At 48.2% G+C, this 10,615-nt stretch overlaps 1 protein-coding gene across 2 annotated transcripts; it reads left to right on the forward strand.

Annotated features, from left to right (window-relative positions):
- The first annotated feature begins 520 nt into the window (after positions 1–520).
- Positions 521–10,049, forward strand: LOC126991703 (uncharacterized). Of its 2 annotated transcripts, XM_050850409.1 has the most exons (3): positions 521–3,087; positions 3,519–3,686; positions 8,570–10,049. In XM_050850409.1, exons 2-3 carry the CDS (start codon positions 3,633–3,635, stop codon positions 9,596–9,598), a joined length of 1,083 nt encoding a protein of 360 aa, XP_050706366.1. In that variant the 5' UTR covers positions 521–3,087; positions 3,519–3,632; the 3' UTR covers positions 9,599–10,049. The 2 variants fall into 2 exon arrangements, with proteins under 2 accessions (XP_050706366.1, XP_050706365.1); XM_050850408.1 differs by lacking the exon at positions 521–3,087 and having other exon boundaries at positions 3,170–3,686.
- The last annotated feature ends 566 nt before the right edge of the window (positions 10,050–10,615 follow it).

The raw sequence follows: 10,615 nt of genomic DNA on the forward strand, positions 1-10,615 counted from the left end.
AAATGCCTTTTGAAAATCCAGATATATGATATCTACTGATCTGCTTTCATCGAACACTTCAAAAATATAATGAAAAAAAATCAAGTAAGTTAGTTAAACACGAACGTTTACTACGGAAGCCATGTTGCGAGTTATTTATTATATTCTTTTCTTCGAAGAATTTCACCATATTGTCGCGAATGATAGTCTCCATTAAATTACAAACAATCGATGTCAGGCTAATTGGTCGCAGATAAAAAAAAATGTCAATTTTCAAAACGTCACAGTTGTCTTGTTTGTTTGTGGCTGAGAACGTAAGTTTAACCCGTTCAACTCCCTGCCTCTTTTGCCTGTTTGTTGCTCAGATGAATACATCCCTGCCTGTCTAATCCACCATTTAGGAGTTTTTAACTCAGGAACTCAGTTGCTTTGCTTGTGTTTTTCAATTGACACAACCCACCCGTCTAACCTTATCCATTCAGGTGTGTTAAGTCAGACACCCACCCTTTTATTTGTTTGTTGCTAAGACGAACACAACACCACCTGTCTAGCCTCATCCACTCAGGTGTGATATTTAGGCACAAACCCTGTCTTGAGAGGGAAGGCGATCCCACCGCCGCCACTAGACCATTAACCATCACCACCACCATCACCACTATCTCTTTCATCATATTTATTACCACTCCTTCGCTATCATCACCACTATCACTGCTCCAAACACTACCACCTCAATCCCGCCGCCACTAGACCACTAGACGAAGAATGGAGGAGGACGAAGAAAGGAGGAGGACGACGAGTTGAGGAGGACGAGGAGGAGCAGGAGTATAGGAAAATAATTCTGCCTTGGCAACGGGAACAGAGCAACATCAAGTGGCGGTGCAACATTAAGGGAACGTCACCACGTTCAGAGTGTTGCGACTCGTGTGTGTTGCGAGGTGAAGGACGCCTGACACCACTGACACCGCCACTGTCACTCCTCATGTGGCTGCTGCTTGCTTCCTCCTCCTTAATCTGCCCTTGCCCTCTCTCCCTCCCTCCCTCCCTCTCTCCTTCCATTACTTTTATCCTCTTCCTTCACCTCCTCTTTATGTCCTTCCTTGCCTCTTTCTTTCCCTCTCCTCTGTCCTCCTCTCCTCTCATCTCCTCCCCTCTCCTTTTCCCTTACCCCCTCCCTTGCTTCCCTCTGTCCTGGAAGCTGGAAAGGTGACAAGCAGGTGTTATGGGAGGAAGGGGGGAGGGGGGAAGAGGCGGAGGGGGAAGGGGGTCGTCTGGATGCTTTACCAACACTAAAATGGTCTTTATACTGTCAGGTCCAAAGAGGTGTTGTGATGGCAGTAACGCTCGCCTTTACGTGCTAACACCGCCATCACCGCTGACGTGTTACTGCTGCCACCACCACCGCCACCACCACCACTACTACGACCAAAATGTACATACACTAACTCCATCATTGTAATGCCGGGATGTGTAGGGAGGAGGAAAAACTTAGAGATATAAAACAAAAGACCAGAGGGTACGTCATTGTAAGTGATTATAAGTATCTATAAGTGAGTATAAGTGATTACAAGTAGTTATAAGTGATCATAAGTAGTTATAAGTGATTATCAGTCATTATAAGGCCATCATAAGTATGTGAGTAATTATAAGAAGCTATCATAAATCACAACCTATAACACTATGTATCGGAAAGCTTGGGTTGTCTATGTATTGTATAACATAACAAATCCCCCCTCAGACTACAATTACAAAATGTGGTGCAATACTTCACGCCACTGTCCCGCCAGAATTCAGCGTCAGCCGTCCCTCGAAGCAGTTGCCAGCCACCTTGTTTGTAAATGTCCTATCTGATAAAGTCATCCACCTTACATAGATTTTTTTCGCAGCTCCAAAAGTAAATTTCGTCACCTTCCAAGTTAAGAGATCATAACCCATATGTACTACTTGCCCCCCCCCCCTTTTCCCGCTCTTACGGGACGCCGCTCTCGCCGCAGGAGAGTATAAAAACTCGGGGTGGCTTTTCCCGGGCATCACTTGCCAATGTGTATATTATAAAAAAATGTGAATGTGTGAATGTATGTCGTATCGCCATGGCCCAGTGGCGCCAGGACGTTACACACAGACGCTACGTTGTGCTTAGGAGGTGCTCCTTGCCGTGGGAACGGTGCTGATTCAGCAAGCATGCTATCCGCTGGCCGCTCCTGTACCAAGAGAAGCCGGCAGATCAGAGCGGGCGGCGGACGAGGGCACAGGACTTCTCGGAGTGTGCGTACGACTTACGACTCGTCCACAAAATACTGTAACTATTATGTGAATACATTTAAAAAGCAATACAACCATTTAATCAACCAGAGAGAGAGAGAGTAAATTAAGTGAACTCAAAGTGAACTTAACGGCTCCGCTCGGCCAACACATAACCCACATCACTTAACTAAAAGGCTATTGTGTTGTCTCACGACTTCTATCAACTGGAGAAAGCAGGCAACGGTACACCGGACCTCACGTGAGATAACAGTTCGCGCCTTAATCAAAAACACAAAAACACAGCTAACAAAAAGGCTAACAAAAGTGGTGAACAGCGGCTTCCGGACCTTCTCCGAAGTGTTCTGTGTGTTATCTCTCTCTCTTTTAACACTTAACACTTAACGGTGGCAAGTGTCGTCAAGGGGCAGACAGGAAAGTGTGCAGGAAAGCTGACACAAGCAACGCCATTCCCCCTTGGCCCGTCCGAGTCGAGTCAGCACACTCCACCACACCGCCCCGCGCGCCCAACCCCGCGCGCCCCGCCCATACGCGCCCCGCGCGCCCACATCGCCCACTGTCGGGATCCCGCTTCCCAATTCTGGGACGCCCACTTGTCTGCCTACGACACAGTCATTCGTGGGTGGGCGCTTACCTTCGCCTTGGTGGAGATCTTGGTGGAGCGTGGTCGCTCCTCCGCCCCTTCCTCACCGCTGCCAGCCGCTGCCGGGCACTGCCGGCGGTCTCTCTGGCCGCTCCAAGGACGCGGGGACAGCCAGCCAAGGACGGGGACAGCCAGCCAAGGACGAGGGCGAGCCAGCCGAGGACGAAGGAGTGCCACGGGCACAATCTTCACACTTTTTTTTTATGGTATTCACATGCATGTAGCTGACACACCACTAATTATATTAATACACCACTTGTTGATGACATTTCAGGTGATTTTTTTTTACGTGCTTTGTGTGTCTCCGTGTGGAGCCGTATCTAGTTTCCCTTAGGCTGTTGAATTTTATTCAGGTGTAGAGGGATGTTTAATATTTTTCCTGATTTGTGAACATTGTTTGCATTTTATATATACCTAATCCTTCATTTTTTTTTCTCTTTTCTTTTGTGTGTTTTCTTGCACAGTGGGGAAGTTTTTATCATGCTAAGTATTCACTCATTGTTCTTTTCCCTCTTTTTAATGCGTTTTGGAAGCATCTGAGGCGAGTGAGCACACACTTAGCGGTGATACTTTTTCTTTTCCCATATTTTTCCTCATGACGCCATATTTTCCTAATGCCTTTTTTTTTAAATGGCAGGTCAGTCTGATAAAGAGATAGACATTTTGGCCAAGGAGTTCCAGAAGTTGATGCAGGATTCGGAAGCGCCCGCCGAGGATGACAATTCCCGTGTCCTAAGGAGCGGGTCAACTCATGACAGAGTTCCTCCTCCTCCTCCTCCTTCTTCTCTCCCGCATGATAACAAAGGTAATATCTTGACTAACCAAGAATTAACAATGGCTACTAACACTATTAAACTTCTGCCGACTACGGCATCAGTCAGAGCTTTCGCAGGCAATGAACCGGATTACAGTGCGAGAGACTTCATCCTGCAATGCGAGGATGTTATGAACAACTCATTTGTGTCAGAACCGGGTGATAAAATCTCCTTCATTAGGTCTAGATTAAAGCCGGGGTCAGAAGCATCAGCTCTTATGTACACCAGCGCGTTCATGGAACCGCAACAAACCAAGGATTATGCCCGGTTTCGGTCACATTTTCTGGAGTCTTTTGGGGAAGATGTTAGGCACAGCCTCGTCAAAGGTGTTAATGTAGCTGTGACCAAATTGATTTCAGCTGTGGAGAGTAAAGAGCTTTTAGCCGGACAAGTAGACGCCTATCGGTTGTCTACTGATATGGGCGTCTATCTGAAAGCTGGTGGCTGGACTGAGGAGAGAATATGTCTCTATCCAATGTTCTCAAATTTTTGGACTTTTGTATACATGGCTGTCATCAAGGGCCAGTTTCGAAAAGGTTCTTTATCCCTAGCCTACGGCCCCGCTGACAAGTTGCACGACTTCATGCTTAAAATAAAAACTAAGATGGAGGAGAAAGACGGAGCGCCAGTCCCCGCTGTAGCCTCTGTCGACCAGAAGGCCGCTAATGTTAGCGCGTCCTCATCAGTGGTGGCGGCCACCACCGAAAAGCCTAAGCGCCACTGTTCGTACTGTCAGCGCGACGGTCATACGGTTGACTATTGTCTAAAACGTCAGCGGGATCGCAAGGCTACTAGGGAGAAGGGAGGCTCGCCGATGTCAGGCAAATCTGCTTCTCAGAAGACCCCGGCCGCTTCAAAAAGTCGAGCCGCGGGCTACCACACTGGCAAGTTCTGTTTTGTTCACGGTGCTGGTAGACACACCACAGAGGAGTGTTTCTCTGTGCTCCAGTTAAAGAAAGAGCGAGCAGGAAAGTTCGTGAAGGGGTCGGGGGAAGCCGAGCGCCCCCCCAAAACCGACCCAGGGTAGCAACCCGGGGGGGGGAGGATACCGAGACTGCAGTGCAGGCTGACAAAAGTAGCTTGTATGAATCTGTTGTGGCCGCGTGCAGTCAACCTGAAATAATGGCGCTTAAAGTCAAGCTGGGTCCGCTACAAGCGTCATTTGCGGTCGACACCGGCGCGGCGGTTAATGTGTTGTCTGAAAGGACATACTTAGCTTTGAAACGCGCGTCGCGGGGAGGCCGCTACCAGCTACGACCCTCGGACCTGAGCCTTTGCGGTGTCACCGCCGACAGGCTTAACATCCTTGGGTTGGTGAGTTTGCCAGTGAGTTTGGGACGAAACACCCCTGTCATGCGTTTGGATTTTTACGTGACGTCAAACTTTTCCCTGCCGTCTGACGGTCTTCTTGGGTTGTCGTCACTGAGGTCTAACCGCATGGTAATACATCCAGATAGTAATACAGTAAGGTTTCAAGGGAGGTGTTTCAAGGCCATGGATCAACCTGTGCGCCTCGCTTCTCCCTGGGAAAGAAGAGAAATACCCAGCAAGGGTCGGGAAAGTGTTTCTCCTGAGTCGGTCGTGCATACCGTGCCGACTCTTTCCACGGTGCCGGTGCATGGCGCGGGCACCACCTCACTTCATGGTCAACCACCAACACCAGCTGACGTTTGTGGGGGATGGAAAAATGTCAATGCGATAGTCGTGGGGAATCACGAAATCCCTCAGCGAACCGCAATGCACGTCCCTGTGTCAGTCCCTAACGCCACCGTAGGTTGTGACATCTGCCTAGAAGGGCCTAGTCGTGTCAACACGCTAGCGATAGAGTCCACCCTTAACACGGTGCGCGAGGGAGGTAGGACCGTAGCTTTAGTGGTTAATGCCACTGGCGGTCCAGTGAAACTCAGAAATGGAGTCATTTTGGGTCGCGCTTTAGCGTTCGACGGACAGGTGTCCCCAGACCCTTTAGAGTTACAGCGGCCTTGTGTCGGCGCAGTGGGTCAACCCGCCGCCGGCGACACATCTTGTCAGGCCTCATCTGTCGATTCTTTAGTCAAAGTGGTCGATTATCCCGAGCTTAAGGGCCCGCTTCTGAAACTTTTACATCAGTATCGTGATGTCATTGCCCTGCCCTTTGAACCTTTAGGTGCGACTGCTGCGACAGAACACAACATTAGGGTTAAACCCGACACCAAACCGGTGTACATTCCTGCGTACAGACTCCCACACAGTCAAAGGCAGGTTGTAGATGAACAGGTTAAAGGTATGTTGGACCAGGGTGTTATTCAGCATTCCCGGTCTCCGTGGAACTCGCCCTTGTTTCTAGTCCCTAAAAAGGACGGGAGTTTCAGGCCTGTCATCGATTTTAGGAAAGTAAATGAGGTGACTGAGGATGATAGGTACCCTCTGCCTGTTTTAGGTGACTTGTTAATGTCCCTGGGGCAAGGGAATAATATTTTCAGTAGTCTTGACCTTTTAAGTGGGTACTGGCAGGTGCCGATGGCAGCTGAATCCAGAGAGATTACAGCCTTCAGTACCCCTAGCGGTCATTTTGAATGGTTAAGGATGCCATTCGGCCTCAAAACCGCACCCATTACTTTTCAGAGGATGATCAACACATTGTTCTCAGACATGATAGGCAAAGAAGTCTATGCATATTTAGATGATTTAATCATCTGCAGCAAGGATGGCGCCAGTCACCTAGCTAAACTAGAAGCGGTTCTGCTTAAACTCAGAGGCGCTGGCCTTAAGGCCAAGCTGACTAAATGTGAATTTTTAAAGGCGAAAATCACCTTTTTAGGCCACACTGTTGATGGAGATGGTATCCCCACGATGGACGATAAAATATCGGCCATAAAGAATTTTCCGCAACCCAAGACCGTCGAAAACGTTCGGTCTTTCCTTGGGTTGTCCGGCTACTATAGGCCTTTCATACAAGGTTTTGCCAAAATTGCTTCGCCTCTAACGCAACTCTTAAAGAAAGAGGTCCCTTTTCATTGGAATGCCCCACAACACAAGAGTTTTACAGACTTGAAGTCAGCGTTAATCAACGCTCCAGCCTTGGCATTCCCGGACTACAACGTCTCTTTTACACTTTTTACAGATGCCTCAGCCCTGGGTCTTGGTGCTGTTTTGATGCAACCGGACGCTCGCGGTAAAAATCGCGCTATTGCGTACGCAAGTCGTACTTTAAACCAGGCTGAGTCGAACTATTCAGTGACCCACCAGGAAACCCTAGCGGTTGTTTGGGCTCTTAAACATTTTAGGGATATTATCCTTGGCTATCCTATCACTGTCTTTACGGACCACGCGCCAGTCACCGAGCTTTTTAAAGGTAGAAACCTCACCGGTCGCCTCGCACGGTGGTACCTGACTATCCAGGAGTTTGGGCCAACCTTTAAGTATTTACCTGGCCGCGCGAATGTCGTCGCGGATTCACTGTCTAGGAATGTACCTGTTGGCTCAGTGGCAGAAGCGCATACTGAAATTCAAAATTTCTGTCTTAAGGATTTAGCAGCAGCCCAGCGTCGCCATGACGTTTGGGGTAAGGTAATATACGCTCTGGAGTCGGGTGACGAAACAAGTCTCCCGCCACTACCTGTGTCTTTTTCCCAATTCTTCTTGTCACAGGACGGTGTCCTGTGCCGCTACTGGCCCCGCAAAAAGGAGTCTGTTGCACAGTTTGTGATACCGGAGTGTTATGTACCGGCGGTGCTGAACTTAGTTCATGACGCGATCATTGCTGGTCACCCGGGGAGGGAGCGCACACTAACAGCGGCCCGAGCGGTCTATTTTTGGCCAACTATGCGTGTAGATATTGACGCGTATGTGGCTAAGTGTGTCAAGTGTGCCCAACATAAAGGGACGGTGCCTAGGCCTGCGCCGATCCTAGAATACCCGCCCCCTGCCCGGCCTTGGGATGTAGTTTCTATTGACTTGCTACAGCTTCCCGCCAGCCACCAGGGCTCTAGGTACCTCTTAGTTTGTGTAGATCACTTGTCTCGGTACGTTGTTTTAGCCCCAGTGCAAGATAAATCTGCTAAGTCCATTGCTCATGCCCTGATAACTCATCTCATTTGTCCGTATTCCACACCTAGAGTGTTGTTAAGTGATAATGGAACCGAGTTTCGAAATCAACTTTTAGCAGAAATATGCAAACAGTTTGCCATTACCCAATCTTTTACAGTCAGTTATCACCCAGCCAGCAACGGCCTTGTTGAGCGCGCGAATAGGAAGATTTTAGATGTCTTGCGCCCGGTCGTTAGCGGACTTCAGCATACCTGGGAGGACTGGCTGGCATATGTTGCAGCAAGCATAAACAGCAGTGTTTGTGAGTCAACGGGACAATCTTCCCACTACATAATTTTTGGGGTTGAGAAGAGACTCCCGTATGACCTGCTTGGTAGTTCTCATTCACCTGTATATAATGTAGATGATTATTCTAAGGTTCAACTCAAGGTTTTCACAGACATTCATGGAGAAGTCAGAAAGAGACTACTGGCTACATCTGAGGCTATGTGCTTGCAGCAACACAAGCGTGCCGCCCGTTTCCTTGAAAGTGGGTGACTTTGTTATGATTCGAGTCCCAGAGAGACATTCGAAGTTGTCCCCTAAATTCGTGGGCCCACGCCAGATAGTTAGGCAACTAGGTGGTCACAAATTTGAGCTTTATGATCTCATTTTTAATTCATACGAAATTGTGCATAGTGATCGCCTCAAAAAGACAGACGCCCAGCCTGAGGTCATCGATTCGACTTTAGTTGAACCAGCGAGAACCGCCTGTTTGCCTCAGCCTGACGATGCTTTGTCTATCTTTCCAACACACGACTATAACCTGCGTCCTCGCCAATAAGGGTTTTCTGCTTGGTTCCAGGAAATGTTGTCCCTCACCTTCTACTTCCTTCTGCGCTCCGTTCTGGCTGCAGACCCTGCGCACCTCAAGCCGGGGGCCCTCTCTGCTCATTTGGGCCGGGTTTCTCTGGTCGAGGATGTCCTGTGGGTCCAGTACCCGTTTACTGCTCTGGTGGAAATACCAGGCACACTGAGGACAATAACGGAACAAGTGACTGGGGTTGTGTTGCAGATGGATATCAATGCTCCTGAAGACGGTCTCCTGCGTCTGATGCATGACCGCATAAAGTACTTGAATGATACTCTAACCCTGGCTTTGGAGAACTACGCAGCTCTTTCGTTTCCTAACCGTACTAAACGGGGCTTGATTGATGGGATTGGGCAACTTTCCCGCATGTTGTTTGGAACCGCAATGGATGAGGATGTGGAGGAACTGCGGGATAGGTATAACCGTTTGGCTTCACTTGCTGCTACTCAACACAAAACCATTAGGATTAATTCCTTCCACATTTCCAGACTTGAGCATGCAGTACAGGATATTGCTTCTTATTCCCGAACCTTAGGCTCTTCCATTAATGAGTTGTGGACCGGCATGGCTAATATGTACCAAATGGAACTTGTTCTACAAACCTTGCCTGCCTTGGAGAGTGCAGTCAACTCTATCCTCCATACTAATGCTCTGGTAATACAGAATGTAGTGGATGCAGACTGTGGTAGGGTTACCTCTTCTCTTTTTCCTGTCAGGGATTTGCAAAAGGCTTTGAAAATAGGAGTAGAGAACCACCAACTAACACCTTTGTTTGACATGCATGCCATACACCACTACTATCCCTTGCTTGAGTCATTCCTGACGTCGGAAGCTATAGTAATTCACGTTCCCTTCAGGTCAAAGGATGTGTTTGAGGTTTATCAGCTGGAACCTTTCCCTTTCTCAGTCAATAACTCGGTGATGGTGCTGGACTTACCTGCCACAGTGGTCTTAATTCGTAATGATCTATCGCTTTATGCAACGGGGGACAGTTTGAAGAGCCCCGCCGCGATGACTGCCTAACCTAGCTGATCGTGAAGGATTGCTCTCCCGCGGCGACGAGAAAACACAGCAAGACCACGCGACGGAGACCCGGCAAGACGAAGGGGAAGACGAAGATTATGATGAGGAAAAAGAAAAAAGTTCTGCAGTTATTTGTAGTGCCGTACACTGGTAGGCAATAATGAATGATACTTAGAGGAAGGGAATTCCTTTCTTGTGGATTTCGTTTATATGTATGTTAAACGTCAAGTGGGAGTCCATATAAACGCCAAGATTCTTGATATGTTTGCTAGGAGTGATGGGAGTGTTGCCAAAGATGAGAGTGGTGTTTTGGGGAATTTGTTTAATGCTTGACCACGTCCACACTGTGTTTTATTAGTATTCAGCAATAGACCGTTTTTATTATAGTACTCCCTGGCCAGTGTGAAGGTCTCTTGTGCCGCCATGATGGGGTCAGGCAGCGTATTATTTGTGTCAGTGTTCTCGGGCTGCGTGTCGTCTGCGTACTGTACCTGTGAGGCACGAGTCGCCTGTATCCAAGTTAGCATCTTGAACATGCACTAGGCTTGACACCCTTGCGTGTAATAAATTAATCAAAACAAAATCTCTCTCTCTCTCTCTCTCTCTCTCTCTCTCTCTCTCTCTCTCTCTCTCTCTCTCTCTCTCTCTCTCTCTCTCTCTCTCTCTCTCTCTCTCTCTCTCTCTCTCTCTCTCTCTCTCTCTCTCTATATATATATATATATATATATATAGGAATACATAGGAAGAACAGACACCAGAAGACCTATCGATCTATGGAGGTCTACGAGCAAGAGGAAGATGTGGAGGAGGAGGAGGAGGAATAAATAGGAATACATAGGAAGAACAAACACCAGAAGACTTATCGGTCTATGGCGAGGGTGTCTATTTACTACCGCTACTACTAGTAATCTACGTGTGGTAGGACAGGACAGAACAGATGAAGGCTCCTCCCCACTCACCTCTCCCCCCGGCAACGTGCCAGCAGGAAATAGTAAGAAGAGAATTAGAGAACACCAT

This window comes from Eriocheir sinensis, unplaced genomic scaffold (assembly GCF_024679095.1).
Source record: "Eriocheir sinensis breed Jianghai 21 unplaced genomic scaffold, ASM2467909v1 Scaffold323, whole genome shotgun sequence".
In the NCBI taxonomy this organism is placed as follows: Eukaryota; Metazoa; Arthropoda; class Malacostraca; order Decapoda; family Varunidae; genus Eriocheir; species Eriocheir sinensis.